The sequence below is a fragment of the Glycine max genome, chromosome 8 (assembly GCF_000004515.6).
Source record: "Glycine max cultivar Williams 82 chromosome 8, Glycine_max_v4.0, whole genome shotgun sequence".
NCBI lineage: Eukaryota > Viridiplantae > Streptophyta > Magnoliopsida > Fabales > Fabaceae > Glycine > Glycine max.
The window spans coordinates 1,723,235-1,749,233 of NC_038244.2; the positions used below are offsets into that span (position 1 = coordinate 1,723,235).

Here is a 25,999-nt window from a genome sequence, read left to right on the forward strand (position 1 = left end):
TTTCCTAGCTACTATTAAGTGACAACTGCATATCTGGTAAAAAAAAGTGACAACTACATATGTTATTGTCTGAAATGTTATCTTTGTTTCCATATGCCTAATTTTAGGTCATACAATTGTTGTTGTGTTTGTACTTTGCACCAATTCTATAGTTGTTACCACATCATAATCAATTACTAAATTGAGTCCTAGTTTTACAATGCCATGTGCATACATCATTTCAAAACATTTGTCTTTATTTTCTCTTTTTCAGGATTCCTACTCATTTGTGAAGACAAAAAGGAGTTACTTGACTGGAATTTATTTTTAAATGTAATATTTGTTGATGTCCTATAGTAAGGATGACAAATCACCACACAAGGGAATCAATCAAGTTTCTAGAGAGTCTAATTCATCCTAAAAATGTTGAAGACCTCCAAAGAACCAAAACAGGTTTGTACACACTGGTGTCACACATGGATATTAGAATAATATATAAGATTAAGAAGTGCTCAATCGTTTTTCCAAGAAAAGAAATGAAGCAACACTTCCTTAAAAACTTGGTATTACATTAATAAGGAGAAAAGAAAAATATAAAAGAATTTGAGTAAAAAAGAGATGGAAGAGAGCGTCAGTATATAAATATAATTATTCTATAACCTTTGCATTTGGTGGTGTTTGTAATTCAATATGTTGAAATATTTGAATTCCGTTATTTAAATATATAATTATTTCTCATTCTTTGCAGATATTGAAAATAACGTCTCTAAAATTCTTGAGCTTATCAAGAACAAAAGCCATTCCACAAAGGGGACAGAACTTGTGGGGCTAGTAGAGGATTTATACCAGAAGCAACAATCACTTAATGCCCTATATGATCGAGTCACTGAAGAGTTTGAAAAAGAAGTTTCTCGCAGAAGAATCAAGAAGTCTGCAATGTCTTTCTCTGACTCGGACTCTGAATACTTTTCTCCAGAGGAAGTAGATGGTATTAAGAGAAAGTCAGAAAAAGAACGTCACATTGTATCTGATCTTGACACCCTTAAGCAGGAATCCGATTATAAGATCAAAGCAACAACAAAATTTGAGGAACAATTAACTTCACTAACGAAAGAGGTTGAGAGTTTGAGCCAGCAAAAAAAGAATCTAGAACTTCAAGTTGAAAGCCAAACACATGAAGTTGAGCATCTAACCTTGAAGAACATTGACTTGTATGATCAAGTATCTGATTTGCAAACACAACTAAATAACAGCGAGAGCCAAGCAAAGTCCAATGTTGCAGATTTGATGGCAAAGATCAATGAGCTAGAACTAGAGACCAAATCCCTACAGACACAGAAAAATGAAATGGGAGAAAAAGTAGAATGTGACAAAAAAGAAGCATCAACCCAAAGAGAGGACTTGATGGAGCAACTTAGCGTGATGCAACAAAGGTTAGATTCCATAGAAAATGAGAAAAAAGAACTGCAAGCTGAGATGGAAAGGCAAAGGGAACAAATTTCTCAAGACTTTGTTCAAATAGAAAATTTGAAGAACATATTAGCTGAAATAAGATCAGATGAACACAATATGGTGGAAGAGAAAGAGGGGTTTCTTAAGAAGCTAAAGGAACTAGAACTAAATTTGGAAAGTCAAAACAACCAGAAAAATGAATTGGAAGAGAAGTTAAGAGACACAAGTTATGAGGTTAAACAACTGGCAAATGAAAACAAGGCCCTTCAAGACAGAAACCATGAACTGAGGACAACAATGACACAGAAAGGGGAAGAGATCTCTATTTTTATGAAAGAACAAGAAAACCACAAGAATGGAGCCTCCATGGAGGTTATGTCTTTAAAAGCAAAACTTAACGGTATGAGACTTGAGCTAGACACTATGCATGAGCAAAAAAACAAGCTAGAGCAACAAAATGAACGAAGTCAAAAGGAATATGCCGAAAGCTTAGCAAAGGTGGAGAATTTGAACACTAACTTGGAAACCCAGATAGATGATCAAGCGAAAATGATTGAAAGACTTAACGAAGAGAATAAACAAGCAAAAATCGTGTATAGTAAATTGAAGTTAATTCAGGTAACAGCGGAAAGGAAAATGAATGAATTGGCAGAAGAGTTTCGAAGGAAAATGGAAGACAACATCAGGTTGTTGCACCAAAGGATCCACGTGGCGGAACAACTGAACAACGAGAACAAAAATAGTTGCAAAGTGACAAAGCAGAGGTACGAGGACGAGAACAAGAATCTGGGACTGAAGATTGCGAGTTACAGAGAGGAAACAACAACGCGTGTTCCAATTAGGTTTGAATTGGTTGCACAAAACAGTTTGGATTTGGTGGTTGAAAAAGTTGAGGAGCACACGAGTCGCGTGACTAGAATGAGGTGTAAGGTTGAGTTTGTGAAGGATTGGATGAAGGAAAGGAATGGTGAGGTGAAAGAATTGAGAGAGAAGGTGGATTGCCTTAGGGAGTTGTTGAACAAAAAGGAAGAGCAAGAATTAGTGTTAAGGGAGAATATGTGGAAATTAGAGGAGAATGTGAGCAAGGAAGGAGGGGAGAAGTTGAACCTAAAGAAACAAGTGAGCCAACTTGAGAAGAAAGTGGGGAAATTAGAGAAAATTTTGAAAGAGAAGGATGAGGAGTTGGTTAGTCTTGGGGAAAAGAAAAGGGAAGCAATAAGACAACTTTGTTTTGTGGTTGAATTTCATAGAGATCATTGTAACTATTTAAAGGACATCATACTCGCCAAAAAAAGGATAAATAACATGATATGAGTTTGGGAAAGAAAAAGAGGGAAGAATCTCTCCAAAAACCTTATTTTTATACATATTGTATGTAATGTGGATGATATGCACCGATACTTTTTCTTTTTTTTTTACCTCACTTGCATATTGAATTTTATAGTCTCAATTTCCTTTCTCCTTTTTGTTTGGTACAAATTTAATTGTAAAGTGAGAAATTGTTAAATTATATTTATAACTTGTTATATTTTTTTCCCTGAAAAAACAGTTGCAAGCTATACATATTCTTAATATATATATTAAACATGATAGGATAAGTTAATGTAAAGTATTATAATTTTGTTAGTTGGATATAAATAATTTTATCTTATAAACTTATACATCAAAATTATGAATATCTTAATGTTTTCTTTGGACAAGAAATGAAATAGAAAATATGAGTGTAAAAGTGGTTTGTAATTTATAAAATCATAGTCTCGTCTTTATCATTTTTACAATATTCCCTAAATAATAAATTACAATTTATAACTATCACATCATTCATATATATTACCATGAAAATATCACATTATGTTTAATGGATCAATAAAGAAATTAAAATTGTGTAACATAATTTAAAAAAAAACTAAAATTATAGATTTTAAAATAATAAGAACAAAATTATTGAAAAAAAATTATAAAAGATCCAAATTGTAATTTTACCTAAATTTTGTGAGTGTTTGAAAATACATCCAAAGTCCAAACTGCGGTCAATAGAGAAATTTGGCTTTTAAGACAAAAAAAACGCTAAAGCAACGTGGGGAAAACTTTTTCAATTCCTACGCAAATACACTGATCTATATTATGATAGATATTTTTTTTTTATAAATTGTAAAGCTATCGACGTTGATTTCAATTAGACAATTAAGTTACTAAATTGAATTTTTTAATGATAAAGAAACCAAATTGAATCAAATAATTAATAAATAGAGAAACTCAAAAGATAATTTAGCTACATTTTTGGGTGAATCAAGATTACCGATTAATAAAAAATATAGAACTAACCTCTTAGAATATTGGAATCTACTTAAAGTTTGACCACTCTCATATAAATGTTATTCTATATATTTGTTGGTATTATACAATAATACATAATTCTCCATTTCTAATTTTTTTTAATAACCACTCTCTATATCTAATGTGCCAACAAAAAATACTTAATTCCATAGTTGATGAAATCAATAACATTGTATTTTATTTTAATGCCTGATGGATGCAGTGCATTATATCGTATTGGAAAAACTACAATTTAATCATATATATTTTTCTTAAGAAGTTTATTGTTTTATAGCATGGCTTTTGAAAAAACTATTAAGTTTATGATCACGTGTTCACTATATATAGAATTAGAGTTTGACATATTTCATATCTGCACTATTCTTAATCTCGTGTTCGAATAGAGGAAAATAAAATAGAGAAAAAAATTAAAATAAATAAGTTTCCTCTTATTAATTTAAGAGAAAATAAAGAGAAAGAAGATAAAAAAAAAATAGAGAGACTTAAAAATTTCAAAAAGTTTAAGGAACAACTAAATGATTTAATAAAAGAATTGAATACTACATTAAGCATATTCCATTTATTTGATTACATTGATTAGAGAGAAAAATCGTTTACAGAAAAATACATTACACAGGAATCAAAAGGAACAAAAAGAGGAATCGAGGAACATGCAAAGAGAATCCACCGAACGGTGAAAGACTGAAAAAATAATAATAAAACTGTTAAAGTTTACAATAATTAGTCCAGTGACTTGTAATTGCAGGCAGGAGGAAACGGGCACAGAGAACATGAAAACTGCAAGTACGTGGCGCAAATGGAGTCTGGAGCCAGATCATCATCATCATCATCAGTATCAGCTTTGTCTTTTTTATTTTATGAGAGGCAAGGAACATTCTCAGCTTACAATAATATGTAATTTAATAGGGGTTCCATTTTAAAATAAATAAATAAATGGTTGACATCACAGTTTACAATTTATATATACCAAACAAAATTTATGATTATACACGTCATCAGAGTAATACACACACAATTACTTATCGTTCCATTTTTGCTCATGTTTCGTGTTAGTTATTTTAAAAAACAATTACTTGTATTAAAGTTTTACAGGAAGTAAAAATAATAATTCATAGAAAAATGAATGAAGTTCCTTTCTGAAAAAAAAATGAATGAAGCATGTACATCAAACTCCAAGAAAGACAACGGATGCATCTTGTGATCCACGAAAAAGCTCTTAAAATTAAAAGAAAGTGACCAATAAGTTTGTTTTTGTGACGACAAATATTAATTTTTTTTAATTATGTTTTAGTCACCAAAGAATAATGAGTTGTCAGGCTCTTGCTTGTATCTGTCTCATAATAATCTTTACCTAATAAATAATTATTACTTTAATTTTTAATATAATATTAATTATTTTTTTCATTTATATCTCTTATAATATTAATGATACAAGTTACAAAAATTATAAATAAATTAATGATGTCAAAGTTGATTTTATAAAATTATTATTTTTTATTTATTTATTTATTATTTTTTTTATTTGTGTAAAATAACCCAAAATAATAATTATAATAAAACATATGAAATATTTAATGTAATTATATATATAAAACTCATATTCAAACTCAAAATCATTAATTAAGTTAAAATAATTATATTTTAGTTGATTCACACACTTAGTACCTACTATTGTGTCTTTTATCAAACAATTAGAAATCTTGTTAAATATTTTTTTAAAATTAATTATTATAAAAATTAATAAAAAAATTATATGTTCAAAAAAATTAAATTCATATAAACTTATGAGAAAAAAGTATGTAAAAAAATAATCTAATTATAATCTATCATATATATTTTATTGATTTTTAAATCTCATACCAATAATAATTTATGATTATATGATATAATAAGTTAATTTTATGCCATCAAATATTAATGCATGATTGTTATACTCTAAATGTATTTGCAATGATAATAATTTTAAACATTATATTATACTATACCCTCCTATCCTTGTAAATAAAAACACTACCTCCTGTCCTTATAATTTTAAACAAAGATATTACATATAATTTTATATACTAGGTTCTTGTATTGAGTAAAAGATAAATCACAGATTTAGGTTGTGTTTGTTTTAGGAGAAAAATAGATAGATAAGTAGGAGATAAATAATATTAATTTTATGTGAATCTTATAATTTTTATAGTCTACTTTAATTTAAATATTTTTTTATTTACAACATTAGTGTCTGTTTCTTTCGGTGTTAGGGAATTAATTGCTATACTTTTTAAAGAAAGATACTCGTTTTAATTAAATTTATGGCTGAAAACACATTTTAATTACATTCAGGTTTAAAATTAATTATATGCAGTTTTAAAACAAACAATCCTTAAAAATAAAATAAAACAAAGGACGAATTATACTCATATGCTTAGAATGTAATGTAAAAACACATTCCGTACCTCAGTCCTTTCTTCACATTATTTGACTTTCTTTTATTTGTATAATTACATAAATAAATTAGAAGACGTTTATATTAATTTGAGAGAATAGTAGTGTAAATTTTCCTAAAATAAAATAAACACATTAATAATAGAGTCTTGAGTTGTCTTCAAAGTGGCATTATAGTAATAAAGCGAGAAAGAGGAGGGCAAAGATCTGAAATGCAATCCAAAGATTCCATTCCTGAAAGCCACTTTGCTATATAATTAATAATTTATTTATTATTTTTAATTGTAGGCTCTCTATCTGTCTCTCTTGCATTGAACTGAAGAGCTTCTCTTTAGTTACTTCCTTTCTTTCCTCTGCTCCCGCTTTCACGATCTTCTTTTCAACTCTCACAGGTAACCTAACCTCGAATTTCGTATTCACTATTCAGAATATTCTTTCTCTTATTGCTTCACTTCAATTCTCGAACCTCTTTAGTTGAAGCTCTTTTGTTTTTCTTCTATTGTTTCAGCCTCGGATTCGATCGAATCAACTTCGTTTGCCTCGGAACTCAGCTTCTGCTTTGATTCTTTGTTTGTCTGCTGTTGCACAAGGTAAACTCCTATAGTCGTATCTGATCTTTCATCTGAATCTTTTATTGTGCTGTTAATTTTGTATTGGTTATTATCATGTCGATCTTGGACGATTTTGTTCTTTGCTATTCTTTGCTATTCTTTGACTTAGATATTACAGTTACCAAGAAAGAAAAGATAACTATTGTTGCTTTATGAAATTATTTACCATTATTTGTCTTTGGTAATTTTATTATCATCTGATACATTGGTTCCAGATTTGAAGTTGAAATTCACTCATCTTTTGCAATTTCTATCTCCTTTTCTCTATTTCAGGTACCTAAATTGGATTTGCCAAAATAGTGACAATTATTATATGAATCTTGAACATCAACATTGGTGGTTTTCTCTATTTTTCTTCCTACAATTACGAAGATGGTTTTCTTTTTCTTAGTTTAATTCCTTTGTTGTTACAAATAACTTGAAATTAACACAAAACAAAAAATAGCTTGTTTGTTTAGCTGTATCATTTGAATTCTAATCCTTTCTGGGTGATTGCCAGAGTTGCTGACGTGGCGCCACATTATTGTTGGCACATACTAGTTGCACTGTTTCTTGCTCTCTTCTTTTTTAACCTTTTTTTAATTACCTATGTAGTTATATATATATATATATATATATATATATATATATATATATATATATATATATATTTTGTTCGTTCTGAAAATTTGACTCTTCAAGCTGGGCGAATAAAACGTTGGTCCAGCGATGATATCCATTAGTATTGTATTGAGAATCTGACGGTGAAGGGTGGACCCAACACAATTACACATTCTCCTTCTCTTTCTCTCTCTATTTTCTAGATTATGCCCATAGTCAATCCCATAATTGAACACCAATTCCCATATTCAAAAAGTGAAATAAAGCCGCTAGAAAATAATAGTGGTTGCTCTTTTGAATGAGCCCTATATTATACTACTACAATCTTTCCCTATATTTCAATAATTTATGTTTTCCCTATGACAAGTATTTGCGTTAAATTTCCTGCCAAACCTTCCGATTGTGATATTATATTAAAATATATGACTTAAAATATTTTTGTTCACATGTCAAATATTGCAGACCAGTATACCACCATCTTGGGGGCGACACAGAAGATGTATGAACAAAATCCTTTATGACAAAGCGTTGGTGTTAAAGAACGGCCCACGGATGTCACATGTACTCTTTCCGTTATAACTAAATCAATAGGCAAAGAAAAAAATCTAAATGTTGGTCATATTAGTCCTTATGATAAAAAATTGAAATTATGCTTAAGGTCAATGCATAACTAGTATTCAAGGGACAAATCTACAGTCAATGATTGACTGAGTACATATTCAAGGCCTAATTTAATAACTGAAAGCAGATTTAGGGAATACAAAGTGCAATTTCTATCAATTAGGGACTCATGATCAACTTGTATCATTCAGGGACTATTTGTACATGTTTCAGTTGTTCTCCTATAATTTATATTTGTTTAGTAAGTTTGATGGGTATAAATAAAATTTTGATTTCTCAAAAAGTAGCTAGATTTGTATTCTCATTATGACATTTAAAAATTTCTTTTAAACATTGACCGAGTACATATTCAAGGCCTAATTTAATAACTGAAAGCAGATTTAGGGAATACAAAGTGCAATTTCTATCAATTAGGTACTCATGATCAACTTGTATCATTCAGGGACTATTTGTACATGTTTCAGTTGTTCTCCTATAATTTATCTTTGTTTAGCAAGTTTGATGGGTATAAATAAAATTTTGATTGCTCAAAAAGTAGCTAGATTTGTATTCTCATTATGACATTTAAAAATTTCTTTTAAACATCTAGAAAATTGTGTGCATTACAGGGCTCAAGTTACAGATTATCTTGATGTGATACTGCTAAGAAGTTGAAAATCTAAAGAAAAGATGGTGAAACATCGCTTTAGAGACTCTATTAAATCTTTGTTTGGAAGTCACATTGACCCTAATAAAGAAGAGCAGCTCCAGGAAGCTAAAGCAGGTACAATTTTTATGAAAGATTAAATTCAGCTGCTACCATGACAGGATGATATGATATCATTGAAAGTAGTGATGAAGAATTTACTATGATTTTCATGTATGATGTATCACCTTATGATCATCAAACCTATGATTTGAATTTTTTCTACATTTCCTACAGAAATTGAAGACAAAGTGAAAAGGATATTGAAACTTATTAAAGAGGACGACCTTGAAGAGGATGGTACCCCAGTAGAACTTTCTAAGAAGGAACCGCTTGTTGAACTGATTGAAGATTTCCACAATCAATACCAATCACTGTATGCACAATATGATCATCTAACGTGCGAGTTAAGGAAAAAGATCAATGGCAAGCAAGAAAAGGGGAGTTCTTCATCCAGCTCAGACTCTGATTCAGATTCAGATTATTCTTCAAAGGAGAAAGACAAGAAAAATGGACAACTGGAAAATGAATTTCAAAAGAAAATTGATGGCTTAAGGCAAGAACTTGAAGTGGTGCATATAGAAGTGGCTGAATCAAATCGGAAGTTGACAATCACACATGAAGAGAAGGAGGATCTTAATTCAAAATATCTTGCAGCATTGAGCAAGATACAAGAAGCAGACAAAATTAACATGGATTTGAAAACTGATGCTGAAGCATTAGGCACTCAAAGATCAAAACTTTTGGTTGAGAATGCTGAACTAAATAAACAACTGGAGACTGCTGGTAAAATAAAAGCTGAACTGAGTCAAAAATTGGAAGACTTAATGGCAGAAAAAGATAGTTTGACCATAGAGAAGGAAACAGCTCTCCAACAGAATGAGGAGGAAAAGAAGATTACTGATGGCCTGAGAACCCTTGTTGATCAACTGAAAGATGAGAAATTAGCACTTGGCAAAGAGTTAGAGGCAGTTGCAGGTGAACTTTCCATTCTGAAACAGCAGTTGGAACATACAGAACAGCAAATGACAGATATAAGCCACAATCTGAAAGTCGCCGAGGAAGAAAATGAATCTTTAAAAGTGAAACATTCACAGGCTTCGAATGAGGTACAGCTGGCTCACAATAGAATACAAGATTTTGTAGCTGAATCAAGTCAGTTAAAGGAGAAACTCGATGAGAGTGGAAGGGAAATTTCTGCCCTCACTCAGATGCATGAAGGGTATCAGAAAGAATCCTCAAATCAAATCAGGGAACTGGAGACACAACTCACAAGCCTTGAGCAGGAATTAGAATCTCTGCAAAACCAGAAGAGAGATATGGAAGAGCAAATTAAGAGCAGCACCACTGAAGCAAGGGAATTAGGAGAGCACAATTCAGGACTACAAAACCAAATATCAGAACATGAAATAAAGTCCAGAGAAAGAGAAGAGGAGCTATCTGCTATGATGAAGAAACTCGAAGATAATGAGAATGAATCATCTTCTAAAATGTCAGATTTAACATCACAGATAAACAAGCTGCTGGCTGATATAGGCACATTACATGCTCAGAAGAATGAATTGGAAGAGCAGATCATTTCTAAAAGTGATGAAGCTTCGACACAATTCAAAAGCATTACAAATGAGTTGAATGCGTTGCAGCAAGAAGTGGAGTCCCTCCAACACCAGAAATCCGACTTGGAAGTTCAGTTAGTGGAAAAAATCCAAGAAAATTCCGAGTATGTGATTCAAATACAAACTCTGAAAGAGGAAATTGACAGAAAAATCCTGGGACAAGAGAGACTCCTGGAAGACAAGGAAAATTTAGCCATGCAGCTAAGGACATTGGAATTAGAGATGAACACTATAAAGAACAAAAACATTGAAGCTGAAGAGCAAATAAGGGCTAAAAGCCATGAGATCAGTCACATGAGTCAGGGAATGTTGGAGCTACATGAAAAAATAGCAGAAATAGAGAAAATATCAACAGATAGAGAATCACATTTCTTAGTTCTCCAGGAAAAAATTATTAACACAGAGAAAGCAGTTTCAGCTAAAATACAGGCCTCCAGTGAACAAATTAAGAATCTTGGACATGATTTGGCATCCCTGCAGCAGGAGAAACAGGAATTAGAACAGCAGTGTGAAAAGCTGAAGTTGGAGGTGGATTCCGTACAGAACCGGAAGAGTGAAGTTGAAGAACAAATGAGAGCTAAAGAGCATGAGAACTCTGGGCTGAGAGAGGAAAATTTGGGATTGCAGGGAACAATTACTGTGCTGGAGAAAACAATAGCCGAGAAAGAGGCAGAGTTATCCACTTTACAGGAAAAGCTTCATGAAAAAGAGAGCGAGGCTTCAGGCCAAATAACTTCCTTCACTGTCCAAATTGATAATCTCAAACATGATTTGGTGTCTGTGCAGAATGAGAAACATGAATTAGAACAGCAGTGTGAAAAGCTGAAGATGGAGCTGGATTCTACAAACAACCGGAAGGGTGAAATTGAAGAGCAGCTGATAGCTAAAGACCGTGAGAACACCAAATTGAGAGGGGAAATTTTGGGACTGCAGGGAACAATAACTGCACTGGAGAAAACATTAGCTGAGAAAGAGTCAGAGTTATCCACTTTGCAGGAAAAGCTTCATGCAAACGAGAGCAAGGCTTCAGGCCAAATAACTACCTTCACTGTCCAAATTGATAATCTCGAGCATGATTTGGTGTCGGTGCAGAATGAAAAACATGAATTAGAACAGCAGTGTGAAAAGCTGAGAATGGAGCTGGATTCCACACACAACCAGAACGGTGAAGTTGAAGAGCAGATGAGAGCTAAAGACCATGAGAACACCGAACTGAGAGAGGAAATTTTGGGATTGCATGGAACAATTACTGCACTGGAGAAAACATTAGTTGAGAAAGAGTCAGAGTTATCCACTTTACAGGAAAAGCTTCACGAAAAAGAGAGTGAGGCTTCAGGCCAAATAACTGCCTTCACGGCCCAAATTGATAATCTAAAACATGATTTGGTGTCCCTGCAGAATGAGAAACATGAATTAGAACAGCAGTGTGAAAAGCTGAAGATGGAGCTGGATTCCACACACAACCAGAAGAGTGAAGTTGAAGAGCAATCGAGAGCTAAAGGCCATGAGAACACTGAACTAAGAGAGGAAATTTTGGGACTACAGGGAACAATTACTGCACTGGAGAAAACATTAGCTGAGAAAGAGTCAGACTTATCTACTTTACAGGAAAAGCTTCGTGAAAAAGAGAGTGAGGCTTCAAGGAAAATAATTGCCTTCACATCCCAAATTGATAATCTGCAAAAAGACTTGCTTTCCTTTCAGAAAACAAAAGAAGAACTGGAGCTCCACTGTGAAAAAATTAGCAAAGAACATGCACAAAGCCTTGTAATGGTAGAGAATGAAAAGAATGACATGTCCAGCAGAACTATGGATCTTAAGAGATCACTGGAAGAGCGAGAAGAATCATATCAGAAGTTGAATATAGAATATAAACAAATTGATAGTTTGTTTAAGGAATGGATGGTCAAACTTGAAGTTGCAGAGAAGAAGATTGAAGAAATGGCAGGAGAGTTTCATGAAGGCATTGAGTCGAAAGATCAGAAGATAGCTGATTTGGAACATACGGTGGAAGAGCTAAAAAGAGACCTAGAAGAGAAAGGAGATGAAATCAGTACTTCGCTTGAGAATGTTCGGATGCTTGAGGTTAAGCTTCGTCTGTCAAACCAGAAGCTCCGGGTCACAGAACAATTACTGAGTGAGAAGGAAGAAAGCTTTTGGAAGACAGAGGAAAAGTTTCAGCAAGATCAGAGAGCCCTTGAGGACAGGATTGCTACTTTGTCAGCAATAATAACTGCCAACAATGAAGCTTTTGATGAAATTGTCTCTAATCTTAAAGAGTGTGCAAACAGTGTCACGACTGGCATAGAAACTATAAGCTGGAAAGTTTCTGATGACTGTAAAAATTTCAAGGACAGTGTCTCAAACGTCTCACACGAGCTTGGGGTTGCAAAGGACCATGTGAGGGAGATGAAAAGGGAAAAAGAACAGTTAAAGAGAGACAAAAGGCACTTGTTGGAGCAGCTGCAGGTTAAAAATGAACAGGAAGTGACTTTGAGGAAGAGTGTTGAGAAGCTTGAGGCAAAGGCAAGCAAGGAGGAATCAGAGAAGATGAATCTGACAACAACTGTAGTTCAACTAAAGAAGACAGTGGGAGAGTTAGAGAAAATGATGAAAGAGAAAGAGGATGGCATGTTGGACTTGGGAGAGGAGAAGAGGGAGGTCATCAGGCAACTGTGTTTGTGGATTGATTATCACCGCAGTCGTTACGACTATCTCAAGGACATTCTATCAAAGTCTCGCAGAGGCCAGAGAGCTGCATAAATCCTCATTTTTTGTTTTTTTTTTTTTTTTTTTTGTATTATGCAGCAGCTTGTTCAATCAGCTATGTTGTGGTGATTCAACTTCTCATTAGCTCATTTTTTGTTCATGTGAATTGATTCTTTTTGTGCGTGTTTGTAATTCAATCTGTCCAGTATCAGGAGCATCATATAGAATTAGTTTTGTTCTTCCCTTGAATTTGAAGTGAATAATGTTACAGAGGTTTTTTTCCTTAATTGGTAAACGTAAATATTTTGACAAGCAAGTCCCCACTATCAAGTTCCTCTTCGATTCTTTCATTTCTGTAACACTCTTTATTTTACATTATTGTTTTCCACGGTTGATTGTCTTCTTGTTTTGCCATTTCCACGCTTTCACCGAATATCAAATTTATTCGAAACTTGGCTTACATTGGATCTTAAAAATGCACCAAGTAGAGGTTTACCATGATGTATTACGATGGGTCTTATGATTGCATGATTAAAGTTTTGTATGGCATGTCATAGTTTAACTAGTTACTTGCATTATTCAGAGACAGGAAGTGTATAACACTTTGTAGCTTGTATTAATTAGATTGCATTCACGGCAGTCCGTAGAATGCAGCTTTCAGTTGCTTGAAGCCAAAATTTCTTTTGCCAGGCAAACATAAGTATAAAACTCTCTTCTTTAACTTCTTCAATTAAAAAGATATATAAATTAAAATTCAATTCAAACTAGACCTTATTTTGAGTCTATTCATTTGCACGTATTACATTACAAACTAGTGAATGAAACTTTGAGTTAAGTTGAGTGGACTTAAATATAGTTTCACATGCCTATGAATCAGAACTATGACCAAAAGAAAAACTCTGTTTTGAATACAACAGAATGGCAGCATAACTGTAAAAGAAACAATCGTAGTTCATCAATATTAAAATAAATACAGTATAAAATTCCTACCGACGCATGGTTTATATTAGACCTTAGAATGATGCATGATTGGTCTCATCATCTTATGATTCACCAGAGGTGAGAGAAGAGACAATGAGATGAGTACGCGATGAGTTATTTATTAGTCAATACTTAGCCATTATTAGTAGAATGCTCAACCTGCAGATGGAGCCACGCAAGCACCTACCCCACAGGAGGATTGTAAAAGAATTTCCGTGCCTGTGATGAATTTCTCTAATAAAAATTTGAATTTTATTGTGATAATAAGTATTAATCTTTAATTTCATTTTATTGTATGAGTTTCAATTATTTTATTAAAAATATTAAAATTGTTACATTTAAATTTTATACCTTAAAAAAGATCAAACTTACATGATACTCTCGTATTAAACAATGTCATATAAACATTTTTTATATTTACATTTTACAACACAAACATAATAAAAAATATTTTATATTAAATTTTTTACAGATGATCTTTTGGTTTAGGAATTTAATGGTAAGGATATAGAAAAAGATTGATACAGATTTTTTTTTTAATAATCACGCGTTGCATTTATTGCCTCTTTGAATAAAAATAAAATTAATATATTTTTTTATTTCAAAATGAATAATTAAGTCATTATTATTATTTATTTTGTTAAACTAATTTTAAGTATTGTTGTAAGAAAAAAACCTATTTTGAGTATTTTATTAGGTTATAAAGCCATATGTCGAACGTGGGACCGTTCAATGATATTGCATTAAACAAACCATTACAACGGATTGTAGATTGAAGGTTGTAAAATCATATGATATGTTTGGTTTAGACTTTTATAGAAATAATCTCTAAAGCCAGCGTTAAAGAAACTCACATTAAAGCTTATCATTAAAAATTTATTTGTATTTAAAAACAGAGAAAAAAATATTCAGCTTCTTTAAGCTTTAGTCTCTTTGCAAATAAACACCATAAACTTTAATTTTATTCCATTTAATCCTTAAAGTTTATCACTTTGCAAATAAACACCATAAACTTTTATTTTGTTTCAAACAATCCTTAAATTTGACCTCTTTAACACCCAGGTACCTAAATTTTAATTTCATCTCAATTAAATTGAAGTTAAATTACTAATGAAAAAAAATATCAACTGATTATTTATTTAATCTCAACTATTTATTAATTTTATTTTTATAAATCACTTTTTTCAAACACTAAAAGATATATATATATTCTAAATTCATATTCCTTATTATATTTTAAATATGGAAAAACGAGTTGTACAAAATAAATGAATGATTAACATTTAAGATAAATTAAATAGAAGTTTTTTTTTTTTTTGTAAAAGGGTAACTTTTATAGACAAATTAAAATAAAATTAAAATTTAAGCTGCCTATTTTTTTTAAAAACAAAGTTAAAAGTTTAAATTTCCATCATAATAAATATAAATTTTATGATGTCTATCTATAAAGGAGGTAAAGTTGAAGGATTAATTGGGACAAAATTAAAGTTCAGGCTAGGCTGTTTGTTTAAAAAAAAATAATCCATCCATCTCTAAATAAGTATCACATTTAAAAAATTTATTTTAAAATATATTTTATCTTAATTTTTTAATGTAATATTAATAATCTTTTTTTTACTAATACTTCTATTAAATTTCACTTTAATTTTTAAATTTAACACTAATATTATTCTCTTATGTCTATTTAATAATAATAGTTTTATAAAATTATTATTATTATTTTATCATATTATGAATATTAATTTTTCTTGATTTATGTAACTTAGGAGAATATTTATTTTGGAATAGAAAGAGTACAGTTTAGGAAAGTTTAATCTTCTTTTCCCAAAAACATATTTTGAGAATAATTTAAAAATAGACTTTATATATATATATATATATATATATATATATATATATATATATATATATATATATTTGAGAATTCAAATTCAGATTATAAGTGTTCGTCAAAGGAGTTTAGCATAATTGATTTATCAAAGTGTATGAATTATTATACATCTGTGATCTTATTTTTAATTCTCAGAAGTCAATTACAAAAAATTGGGATAACAAACTATAATTTTAATCATTACAGTGATAATGATTATATTTATCATTTTTTAAAGAAAAATTTAACTTTTCATTAACTTGAAGTTTTAATTTTTATAATCAAAATATAGGAATCATTATCAATAAATTTGAAAATTCAATTACAAATTCGAATTACACCGTCAAATGAAGAATTACTTTCGAGAGTGAAAGTATATGTGTCAATTATAGATAGGTTCAAATAACATGTTTTTTTTTTTAAATATATAAATAACATTTTTTTTAGGTGAGAAATAACATGTGTTATTATATAGTGTTTTATAAACATTTGATTCAATTACAAACAAAATTTTTAATCATTATAATAATGTTATAAAAAAACATTACAATGATATTTTATTGGGTCACAAACCAAAATTTAATCACTATCAATACATTATAATGATAATAGTTACATTTGGCGTTTCGCAAATCTACAATTTTATTAATTTAGTTTCTATAACTGAAATTTTGGAAGCATTTATAATTATTTAAAAGAAATAACTCGGTTTTGTATTCTTTTTAATATTTTTATCCCAACTATTAGATCCCATTACATCATTTTATGTTAAAATAGATCACTACATAAAAAAAAAAATTGTACATATACGGTTAATTTCCAATTTCAACCCAGACACAAAATGCCTATTTTGCACTGGTTAAGAATAAATTTGAGAATTTAAGCACGGAATCGAATTACACTTATCAAATCAAGTGTTGCTTTTAAGGATGGAAGTATACTTGTGTCAATTACACATGTGTGGATAACATGTGTCATTATACAGTGTTCTGTTCTGTGAGCATTTGTTTCAGTTACAAACCATAATCATTAATGATAACGATTAAATTTGTCCTTTCACAAACCTTCAATTTCAATTTCTGTAACTGAAATTCTTGAAATTAATGAGTTCTCAATAGCTTCCTTCAAATACATTTGAATGCATTAAAAAACATTTAAATGTTGAATTTTAAAATTATTTTCAAGTGAAATTTTAGTAAAAGACCAAATAATTTATTTGATTAGTTTAGATTTTAGTTTTTTATGTTTTAAAAAAAGATCAAAATAATTATTTTGTGGGAACAATGAAACTAAGGGATTGATGATTAAAAAACACTAAAAAATATAAGTTTTTTTTTCTTCCCTTCATCTTCCTCTTCCCTCATTTCATCTCCAACTTAATAACATACAATAAAAATCTTCAAATTCATAATACCAATCACACTCACAATCCAAAACAAGAACACATAATTTAAAAAATAAGAATGAATGGTCTTAAAATGGTAAAAAATTAATTCAAAACAAAATTTTTAATTTTCTCAATTAGGATTCAATTTAATTTTTGACCTTATTCTTTGTCACTACTTTCTTTGTCGACAAGGTCCAACTCCTAATGTACTTAACATCCTTACACTCCCAATTGTATGCAAGGAGTACTTTAAACCCATAAAATCTTCCAAATGAAATGGGAGGAGAGAGAAAGACGAAGAAAAGAAAAGTGTGATCACACCTAAACTATATAATTGAAAGACAATGCTCAAATAGAGCATGAGAAAAATAAAATATATAAGACAGTGTTCAAATAAACTATATAATTGAACTCAATTTTAACGACTGAGTTAAGTCTAAACTTAGAATTTAAAATTCTAAGATGATATGTGGAAAGAGAATTATTACTTTGATTTGGGTTTTTAAAATTTAGGATTATGATTTCTAGTGTGAGAATCTTCATGAAAGACATTGATGAATGTGAAAAATACCAGGTGGATGTTCTTAGTAAATTAATAATAAATTTTCTAAAAGATTGCTTCTTTTTCTTTTTCATCAACGTTTGCTTTTTTCTTTAATATAGATGCTCTTAGTAAATTAATAATAACTCAAAGTCTATTTATGAATGGTCCTAAATCGATAATTAAAAAACTGCGAAGTAACAGGTGGAGAATCTTGTCCTGTCGTCAAAACTTATTAGTATCAGTCGGTCAAATGGATCTACGAAGCAACAACAACAATGGACACTTTTCTTAGTTAGCCTCTTCATTTCATTTTATTTTTCTTTCCTCAAAAAGACTCAACACACCCCTGTTCCATGCTCACTTGTGTTTCTCTTCAAAAATGAGGATGGATTATTGGAAGCAAAAGTTTCCTTTCAACCACAGAAACCTCTTCCTCAAGTTGCTCCTCACAATCTTCTTCCTAGGCCTCGCTTTCCGCATTCTCTTTTTCCACTCCCTGTCCCCTCAGATTTCTTCTGTTTTGGAATCCCCGTTTCCTGAGAAAGTGACATTACCCGAAGAACCTCAGACTTCACCTGTTCCGGAAGAAGAACCTGTTCCCGAACCCCCACTTGTTATAGAACATGTTCCCCAAACTGAAGATCAACTGTCTCCCACTGACTCAGGTGAGTGTTGTTGGGTTCTTATCCCCCCCCCCCCCCCCCCCCCATACACAAAAATATACCCACGTGCGTTTTAGATCTGTATTCCAGAAATGTTGTTGTGGATTTTGTTTCTCATCATAGGCTAAGTACCACATGAAGTTGAATGGTTTTCCATGTTACATAGATGAGCTTAATTTTTATGTACTTTAGTCTAATTTTAACTAATTATTACGCCAATTTAATATTAGATGGAAAAAAAGTCCATTTGACTGCTTGGATCATCTAGCATGAGGTTGTTCCATATTAAATTTGCGTTAAATATTTTGTGAGAAAGCTGCATTGCCCATATTAAATTATGCATAGATTAGTTGGATTGTGGGTTAGGAATGTGAATGTATGGTTCTGAGTTCTGACTCAATTGAATGCAGAGAAATGTGATTACTTTAATGGGGATTGGGTCCCGAATCCATCGGGTCCAGTTTACAATAATGACAGCTGTGACCTCATTGAATCTCATCAAAATTGCTTGAAGAATGGGAGGCCTGACAGAGACTTTCTGTATTGGAGGTGGGCTCCCAGGGAGTGTGATTTGCCTCAGTTTGATCCACACAGGTTTCTCAACTTGATGCGGAACAAAGCCTGGGCAGTCATTGGAGATTCCATTTCTCGCAACCATGCGCAATCGCTGGTCTGCATTCTTTCCAAGGTATGCCTTCACATGATATGAATGGTTCTCTGCTTGCTGACATGAAAAGTTCGTCATTTTTTTCATGATGAACAAAGCCGGTTGTTAGGCACAAATGTTGTTTTCCTTTCTGTAAGATCTTTGTGAATGTTTCTATGAGGATCAGACAACTGCCTTTTGTACTTATGTATTTGGACCAGATTTTGTTTTTGGTTTCAATGCCCAAACCTTGGGGGTTTATTTACTTTTAACAATATAGTCAAGAGTATGTTGCTGTTTGTGCGAGAAACCATTTGTTTAGATGCGCTTGTTTGTGTAAGCATATGACGGAGTAGGCCTACATACTTAGTTGTTATATGTTTATCAGGGTACAACTGTGTTTGTCACTTGATTTGTTTCCTTATCAAATTTAACAGTCACCACTGCAAAATTGTATGACAACATTTTGAAGCATAATGTATTTCAGAAATTATGATGGCCTACATATACTGTTGTTACTCTAAGGAACCATTGGAAGAGGAGTGATTCACTTGAATTATTTTTTCCTTCAGGTGGAAAAACCTGTCTTAGTCTACCATGACGAGGAATACAAGTGCAAAAGATGGAACTTTCCCTCATACAACTTCAGTTTGTCAGTTATTTGGTCACCATTCCTTGTGGAAGCTGCTATTTTTGAAGACATAAATGGTGTTTCGAGTTCTGAAGTGGATCTACATCTTGACAGACTGGATAGCAAATGGGCAGATCAGTACCTCGACTTTGATTACATTATTGTTTCAACTGGGAAATGGTTTCTCAAGTCTGCAATCTACTATGAGAATGAAACTATATTGGGTTGCCACTCCTGTCCTAAGAGGAACCTGACAGAGCTGGGTTTTAACTTTGCTTATCGGAAAGCCTTGAAATTAGTGATGAACTTCATAGTGACTTCCAATCACAAAGGGTTGATTTTTTTTAGGACATTCACACCGGATCATTTTGAGAACGGGGAATGGTTTAGTGGGGGAACCTGCAACAGAACAGCACCAATTAAAGAAGGTGAAATGGAAATGAAATATTTGAACAAGATGCTTCGTGAAATTGAGTTAGAGGAGTTTGGAAAGGCAGCTTCTGAAGCTTCAAAAAATGGGGTAAATTTTAAGCTTGTGGATTTTGCTTCACTTTCACAGTTGAGACCTGATGGGCATCCTGGTCCATATAGGCAATTTCATCCATTTGAAAAGGATCAAAATGCTAATGTTCAGAATGATTGTTTGCATTGGTGCTTACCTGGGCCAATAGACTCTTGGAATGATATAATAATGGAGATGGTTGTCAATGGGTAAGAAAAAGAAAATCAGTTATATGCCCCATACAGTTGTGAATATTGAGTGAAATTGTTACTCTCTGTATACCATGATTCTTGATATTCATATTCATACGGACGGACAATGGAGATTGGAGGCAAATAAATTAAATGTAGCAGAAAGGATTCTAAATATCAGTTTACAGCTAATTTTGATATGGAAATGCATGGGCTTGAAAATCTGTTTTTGGTGCGAGTGTAACCGGCCATCCATGGTTATTTAAGGCAACTATAGTCTATAGTTCTATCTTTTTCCATTTTCTTGCAATATATTTGAGAGTTGTGTTGTTGTCTTACACAGTTAAAAAAAAAAATTCAATTAGTTTTAAGGGTGGTTGGATAAGATAAAATGCCAGGGATTATTTATACTTAATTCAATGAATATGTTAAAATTATCCACTAGATGATTTTATGTTGGCTGGCAAATTTTGTGTGCAATTTTATTTTGTCTTGAGCCTGACACGAATGTTTGAGCATATATAGTTCAACATTCCAACAAGTGGAAATATTGCAAAAATAAAGGGGTCAATATGCTATAAATTTATCGTCGCATTTTCCTTACGTATAACCTTTACTATGTACGTGTTTGGTTTCGCCTGTAAGAGGAAAGCGTATACAAGGGACATAAAAATCAGAAGCTATTTTTACTTTATTTTTTGGATTAAGGAGGGTAGAAGACCAAAGAGATTATTACAAAATTCAGAAATTGTTTATATAAGCTTTTATGCTAAATGTGAAAATGGTGCAATTTTGAAATCAAAGGAAGATAGTTAAGGCATTGAAAGAATAAAGTTTTTTTTTTTAGTGTAAAAGTTAAAAAAAGGGTAAAAAATCAGAAAAAAAGATAATTTTATGTATCTTAATAAAAAAAATATTTTAATTTTTTTAACAGGTGTTTTTTTAAAATACTGATTAAGATTTGTCTGTATCTAAACACCCGCTGTATTTGAATGACTGTTACTCAATTTCTGACTCTTTGGAGAAGAAATTAACTTTGTTTTTATTTTATTTTTCTCTCTTAAACAGTGATGTACCGTTTTTTTATTATTATAACCATAACCGGTGACACAGTTGTGCTGAAGTAGCCAGAGAGGGGAAGGGGCAGCAGGAGAAAACCCCATCAACGAACGAGGGCAACATCTTAGCCTCATCTGATAAGGGACAAGTTCCGTCAAAGAAACAAGAAGACTCCAAAAAGCAGTAATCTTTCGAAAAAAAAATTGCTTGAGATGCAGGGAATGCTTCAGCAGATGCGGCGTCTTGAGAAGGAGAAGACTGAAGTGCTCTTGAAGGCCGAAGACGATGTTCTCAAGCAAAAGGATGAAGAGCTCAAAAACCGTGGGCGTGAGCAAGAGAATCTTCAGACTGAGCTGAAAAAATTGCAAAATTTGCAGGAGTTTAAACCTACCATGGTATTGGTGAGTTCACTTCATATTGCATATGGATGTTTTTGTTTTTATCATGCTTTTAAATTGTGTTGAGGGCAATTGGGGGCCTATGAACCTTGCTGACTATGCTACGCTCCGTTCGCATCACGTTCAGTTGCTTAAGAGCTAATGAATGCGGAGTAACAGTTGATTCTTACTCTAACAACTAAGTAAACTAAAACACCTTGGAATGCTCGTGCATCCTTACAAGATAAATCCGTAAAGGTCCAAGCAAGTTAGACATGCGTCCACAATTGTGTGGTTGTGTTTCCTTCTCTTTTTGTGTAGAATTTGCCTGTGTTAAAAGAGAATGAACAAAACAAGGATAAGAAGAAAAAAGGGTGCTCTACCTTACATTTTGTGGATGAAAGACCAATGGAATTAGGTAAAAGCTGGAAATGTCTGATTTTAGTTCCCCAGGTTTCAATTGTACCCATTGTGTTTCTCAGGTGTCACAATTGTGTCATTTTGTTCCTCTGTCAATTGGAACTTGTTGAAGTGACATTGACATGTCTGAGGGAGCTAAAATGGCACGCAATTGCGATACATGGAGGACTCAATTGATGCAATTGGAACCCAATGGACTAAAATTGCACTTTTGCGATACTTGGGGATCCAATTGGCACAATTGGAACTGACAGACTAAAATTGCACGATCCCAATAATCAAAAGTGTAATTAAGCCTATAATTAATAGTTTGATAAATCAATAGTAATAAATTGTTATTAATAAATGAAAGCCTATATATGCATCTGAAGCTAAAAAACAATGGTCTTCAATTCTTAATTAAACACTGTGAAATAACTGGTGGAGAATTTTGTCCTGTCATCCAAACTATTAATCAGTCGGTCACACGGATCTAGGAAGCAATGGACTACTTCACTTTACCCCGTCTTGTTAGCTTCTTCATTTTTTTGCTCAAAAAGACTCAACAACCCCGTTCCATGCTCAGTATTTCTGACTTGTGTTTGTCCAAGCACTGAGCCAGATACAGAACCAACCAAAAACAAAGAAAATGAGGATGGATTATTTGAAGCAAAAGTTTCCCTTCAACCACAAAAATTTCTTTCTCAAGTCGCTTCTCACAATCTTCTTCCTAGGCCTCGCTTTCTGCATCCTCTTCTATCACTCCCTGTCCCCCCTGATTTCCCCAGTTTTGGAATCCCCATTTCCTGAGAAAGTGACATTACCAGAACCTCAAAACCCACCTCAGACTTCAACTGTTCTAGAACATGTTCCCGAACTACTACCTGTTCCACAACACCCAACTATTCTGGAACATGCTCCCGAACTACTACCTGTTCCAGAAACCCCAACTATTCTGGAACATGCTCCCGAAACTGAAGATCAACTATCTCCCACAGACTCAAGTGAGTGTTGGGTTCTTACCTTTTAACCCCTTTATACAACAAAAATATATGCACATGCATTTGGCTCTGCAATCCTGCAATGCTGTTGTGGATTTTGTTTCTCAACATAGGTTGTAGTACTGTATGTAGCTGAATGGTTATGTATGTTACATAGATGAGTTTGAGTTTTTGTACTTGGAGCCTAATATCAGCTAATTAGAATTTTGATATATCTTTTAAAATAATTATTACATCAATTTATAATCAGATTAAATTGTACCACTGAGTGCATGAATCAATTGACATGTGGTTTGTAACAAAAAATTATATGAAAATGTACATTTTAGTTAAATTCTACGTAAATTAATTGTATTGTGGGTTAGGGATGTGAATGTAAGGTTCTAATTTGAACTTAATTGAATGCAGAGAAATGTGATTACTTTAGTGGGGATTGGGTCCCGAACCCTTCGGGTCCGGCTTACACTAATGAAAGCTGTGACCTCATTGTATCTCATCAAAATTGCTTGAAGAATGGGAGGCCTGATACAGAGTTTCTGTATTGGAGGTGGGCTCCAAGAGATTGTGATTTGCCTCAGTTTGATCCAGAAAGGTTTCTCAACATGATGTGGAACAGAGCCTGGGCACTTGTTGGTGATTCCATTTCACTCAACCATGTGCAATCGCTGCTCTGCATTCTTGCCAAGGTATGTCTTCAGTCTTCACACACAATGAATGGTTCTGCTTACTACTGACTTGAAAAGTTTGTTATTGTTTTCTTTATTCCATGATGGAGAAAGTCAGTCGTTAGGCACAAGTGTTGCTTCCCTTTTTGTCTGATCTTTGTGAATGTTTGTATGAGGTTCAGAGAAGTTGCCATTTTGTACTTATGTTTTCTTGCTGATTATGTGTTGGAGCAGATCTTGCTTTCTTGGTTCCAATGCCAAATGTTGGAGGTTGGTGTATTTACTTTGAACAATAAAATCATGTAGCTGTTCAAGTGAGAAAGCTTTTATTTAGCTGCACTTGTTTGTGTAAACAAATAATAGAATAGGCCAAAGTACTTGGTAGTTAGTTATATGTTTATCAATTACTCTCAGGAACCATTGGAAGAGGAGTGATTCACTTGAACTCTTTTGTCCTTCAGGTGGAACAACCTGTCTTATTCTACTATAACAAGGAAAACAGGTGCAAAAGCTGGCGTTTTCCCTCATACAACTTCAGTATGTCACTTATTTGGTCACCATTCCTTGTGGAAGCTGCTATTTTTGAAGACGAAAATGGTGTTTCAAGTTCTAATGTTGAGCTACATCTCGACAAACTGGATAGTAAATGGACTGATCAGTACCTTGACTTTGATTACATTATTTTTTCAACTGGGAAATGGTTTCTCAAATCTGCAATCTACTATGAGAATGACACCATATTGGGCTGCCACTTCTGTCCTAAGAGGAACCTGACAGAGCTGGGGTTTAACCTGGCTTATCGGAAAGCCTTGAAATTAGTGATGAACTTCATAGTGTCTTCAAATCACAAAGGGGTGATTTTTTTCCGGACATTCACACCTGATCATTTTGAAAATATGGAGTGGTTTAATGGGGGAACTTGCAATAGAACGGCACCAATTAAAGAAGGTGAGATGGAAATGAAATATTTGAGCAAGATGCTCCGTGACGTTGAGTTAGATGAGGTTGGAAAGGCAGCTTCTGAAGCTTCAAAAAATGGGGTGAATTTGAAGCTTGTGGATATTGCTCCACTTTCACTATTGAGACCTGATGGGCATCCTGGTCCATACAGGCAATTTCATCCATTTGAAGAGGACCAAAATGCTTCTAAAGTACAGAATGATTGTTTGCATTGGTGCTTACCTGGGCCTATTGACTCTTGGAATGATATAATAATGGATATGATTGTCAATGAGTAAGAAAAAAGATACTGTAATCAGTTAAATGCTCCATACAGTTGTGAATATTGAGTGCATTGTTACTCTATATACTGTGTGTGATTCTTGACATTCATATTCATACAGAAGGACAATGGAAATTGGAGGCAAATAAATTGAATGTATAAGTATTTTTTCTTCAATAAATAATAAGTTATCCTCGAGAGACGAGTTCAGTTGGTGGAATTTTATGTTGGCTGGCGTATTGCGTGTGCAATTGTTTTTTTTTACTACACGAACGACTGCTTGAGACTTGAGCCGTTGATCATTTATTTATTTATTTGATGACATCGGTTTAGCATTTAAGTGTAAAGCAGTTGACACACTGAATTTATGGAAAAATATTTGGATTCAATCCTCATATAATATACTCTTAAAAATAAGGAAAGAGCCATAGATGTGACCTCAAACTGAAAACATATGCAAGGAACATAAAATTAAAAAAGCTATTTGAGTTTTTACATTAAATGTGAAAATTTCAATCAAAGTGGCATGCTTCCGTCTCGACTCTCGATTATAAGAAAAAATATGTTTATGTTTTTATACCGAATATTTTTATGGTTATTAAAAAGTTAGTTAATACTATTTAATGACGTTAATCTCATTTAAGAAATATTTATATTTCTTAATAATCCTTCATCGTAACTTATATTAAAAATAGAAAAGGATGATTGGAAACACAACTTTAATTAAATGAAGAGTATTTATGAAATAATATATCAAATAAGATAAAATTTGCTTAAGATAAAAAAGAAGATGTGATTTATTTTAATGACTACTAATTT

General features: G+C 32.4%; 4 protein-coding genes across 7 annotated transcripts; all 4 read left to right on the forward strand.

Annotated features, from left to right (window-relative positions):
- Positions 1-341: 341 nt before the first annotated feature.
- On the forward strand, positions 342-7,352 carry LOC102667970 (paramyosin). Its single transcript, XM_014778390.1, has 5 exons — positions 342-432; positions 728-2,616; positions 4,514-4,600; positions 6,710-6,791; positions 7,312-7,352. The coding sequence occupies exons 1-5, from the start codon at positions 342-344 to the stop codon at positions 7,350-7,352; spliced, it is 2,190 nt and encodes a 729-aa protein (XP_014633876.1).
- Positions 6,486-13,355, forward strand: LOC100778046 (COP1-interactive protein 1). 3 transcript variants are annotated; one of them, XM_006584690.3, is made up of 5 exons: positions 6,486-6,593; positions 6,710-6,791; positions 7,875-7,973; positions 8,642-8,796; positions 8,956-13,355. In XM_006584690.3, the coding sequence occupies exons 4-5, from the start codon at positions 8,703-8,705 to the stop codon at positions 13,095-13,097; spliced, it is 4,236 nt and encodes a 1,411-aa protein (XP_006584753.1). In that variant the 5' UTR covers positions 6,486-6,593; positions 6,710-6,791; positions 7,875-7,973; positions 8,642-8,702; the 3' UTR covers positions 13,098-13,355. The 3 variants fall into 3 exon arrangements, with proteins under 3 accessions (XP_006584753.1, XP_040873833.1, XP_006584755.1); XM_041017899.1 differs by having other exon boundaries at positions 6,490-6,593; positions 7,875-7,911; XM_006584692.3 differs by lacking the exon at positions 7,875-7,973 and having other exon boundaries at positions 6,490-6,593.
- A 4,675-nt stretch (positions 13,356-18,030) lies between these two features.
- On the forward strand, positions 18,031-20,663 carry LOC100778581 (protein trichome birefringence-like 23). Its single transcript, XM_006584693.4, has 3 exons — positions 18,031-18,490; positions 18,898-19,175; positions 19,706-20,663. The coding sequence occupies exons 1-3, from the start codon at positions 18,205-18,207 to the stop codon at positions 20,477-20,479; spliced, it is 1,338 nt and encodes a 445-aa protein (XP_006584756.1). The 5' UTR covers positions 18,031-18,204; the 3' UTR covers positions 20,480-20,663.
- A 1,293-nt stretch (positions 20,664-21,956) lies between these two features.
- LOC100779118 (protein trichome birefringence-like 23) lies at positions 21,957-25,361 on the forward strand. Of its 2 annotated transcripts, XM_006584694.4 has the most exons (4): positions 21,957-23,296; positions 23,702-23,979; positions 24,193-24,228; positions 24,420-25,361. In XM_006584694.4, the coding sequence occupies exons 1-4, from the start codon at positions 22,942-22,944 to the stop codon at positions 25,194-25,196; spliced, it is 1,446 nt and encodes a 481-aa protein (XP_006584757.1). In that variant the 5' UTR covers positions 21,957-22,941; the 3' UTR covers positions 25,197-25,361. The 2 variants fall into 2 exon arrangements, with proteins under 2 accessions (XP_006584757.1, XP_040873834.1); XM_041017900.1 differs by lacking the exon at positions 24,193-24,228 and having other exon boundaries at positions 21,960-23,296.
- Positions 25,362-25,999: the final 638 nt, after the last annotated feature.

What these genes read in the sequence shown, in the direction of transcription:
- LOC100778581 (XM_006584693.4), top strand. Translation starts at nt 18,205, where the DNA reads ATGAGGATGGATTATTGGAAGCAAAAGTTTCCTTTCAACCACAGAAAC. An exon ending in ACTGTCTCCCACTGACTCAG is followed by an intron (nt 18,491 to 18,897) that starts GTGAGTGTTGTT and finishes AATTGAATGCAG; the next exon opens with AGAAATGTGATTACTTTAAT. An exon ending in TGGTCTGCATTCTTTCCAAG is followed by an intron (nt 19,176 to 19,705) that starts GTATGCCTTCAC and finishes TTTTTCCTTCAG; the next exon opens with GTGGAAAAACCTGTCTTAGT.
- LOC100779118 (XM_006584694.4), top strand. Translation starts at nt 22,942, where the DNA reads ATGAGGATGGATTATTTGAAGCAAAAGTTTCCCTTCAACCACAAAAAT. An exon ending in ACTATCTCCCACAGACTCAA is followed by an intron (nt 23,297 to 23,701) that starts GTGAGTGTTGGG and finishes AATTGAATGCAG; the next exon opens with AGAAATGTGATTACTTTAGT. An exon ending in TGCTCTGCATTCTTGCCAAG is followed by an intron (nt 23,980 to 24,192) that starts GTATGTCTTCAG and finishes GTGTTGGAGCAG; the next exon opens with ATCTTGCTTTCTTGGTTCCA.
- LOC102667970 (XM_014778390.1), top strand. Translation starts at nt 342, where the DNA reads ATGACAAATCACCACACAAGGGAATCAATCAAGTTTCTAGAGAGTCTA. An exon ending in AAGAGAAGGATGAGGAGTTG is followed by an intron (nt 2,617 to 4,513) that starts GTTAGTCTTGGG and finishes TTGTAATTGCAG; the next exon opens with GCAGGAGGAAACGGGCACAG. An exon ending in TTTGTCTGCTGTTGCACAAG is followed by an intron (nt 6,792 to 7,311) that starts GTAAACTCCTAT and finishes GGTGATTGCCAG; the next exon opens with AGTTGCTGACGTGGCGCCAC.
- LOC100778046 (XM_006584690.3), top strand. Translation starts at nt 8,703, where the DNA reads ATGGTGAAACATCGCTTTAGAGACTCTATTAAATCTTTGTTTGGAAGT. An exon ending in GCTCCAGGAAGCTAAAGCAG is followed by an intron (nt 8,797 to 8,955) that starts GTACAATTTTTA and finishes CATTTCCTACAG; the next exon opens with AAATTGAAGACAAAGTGAAA.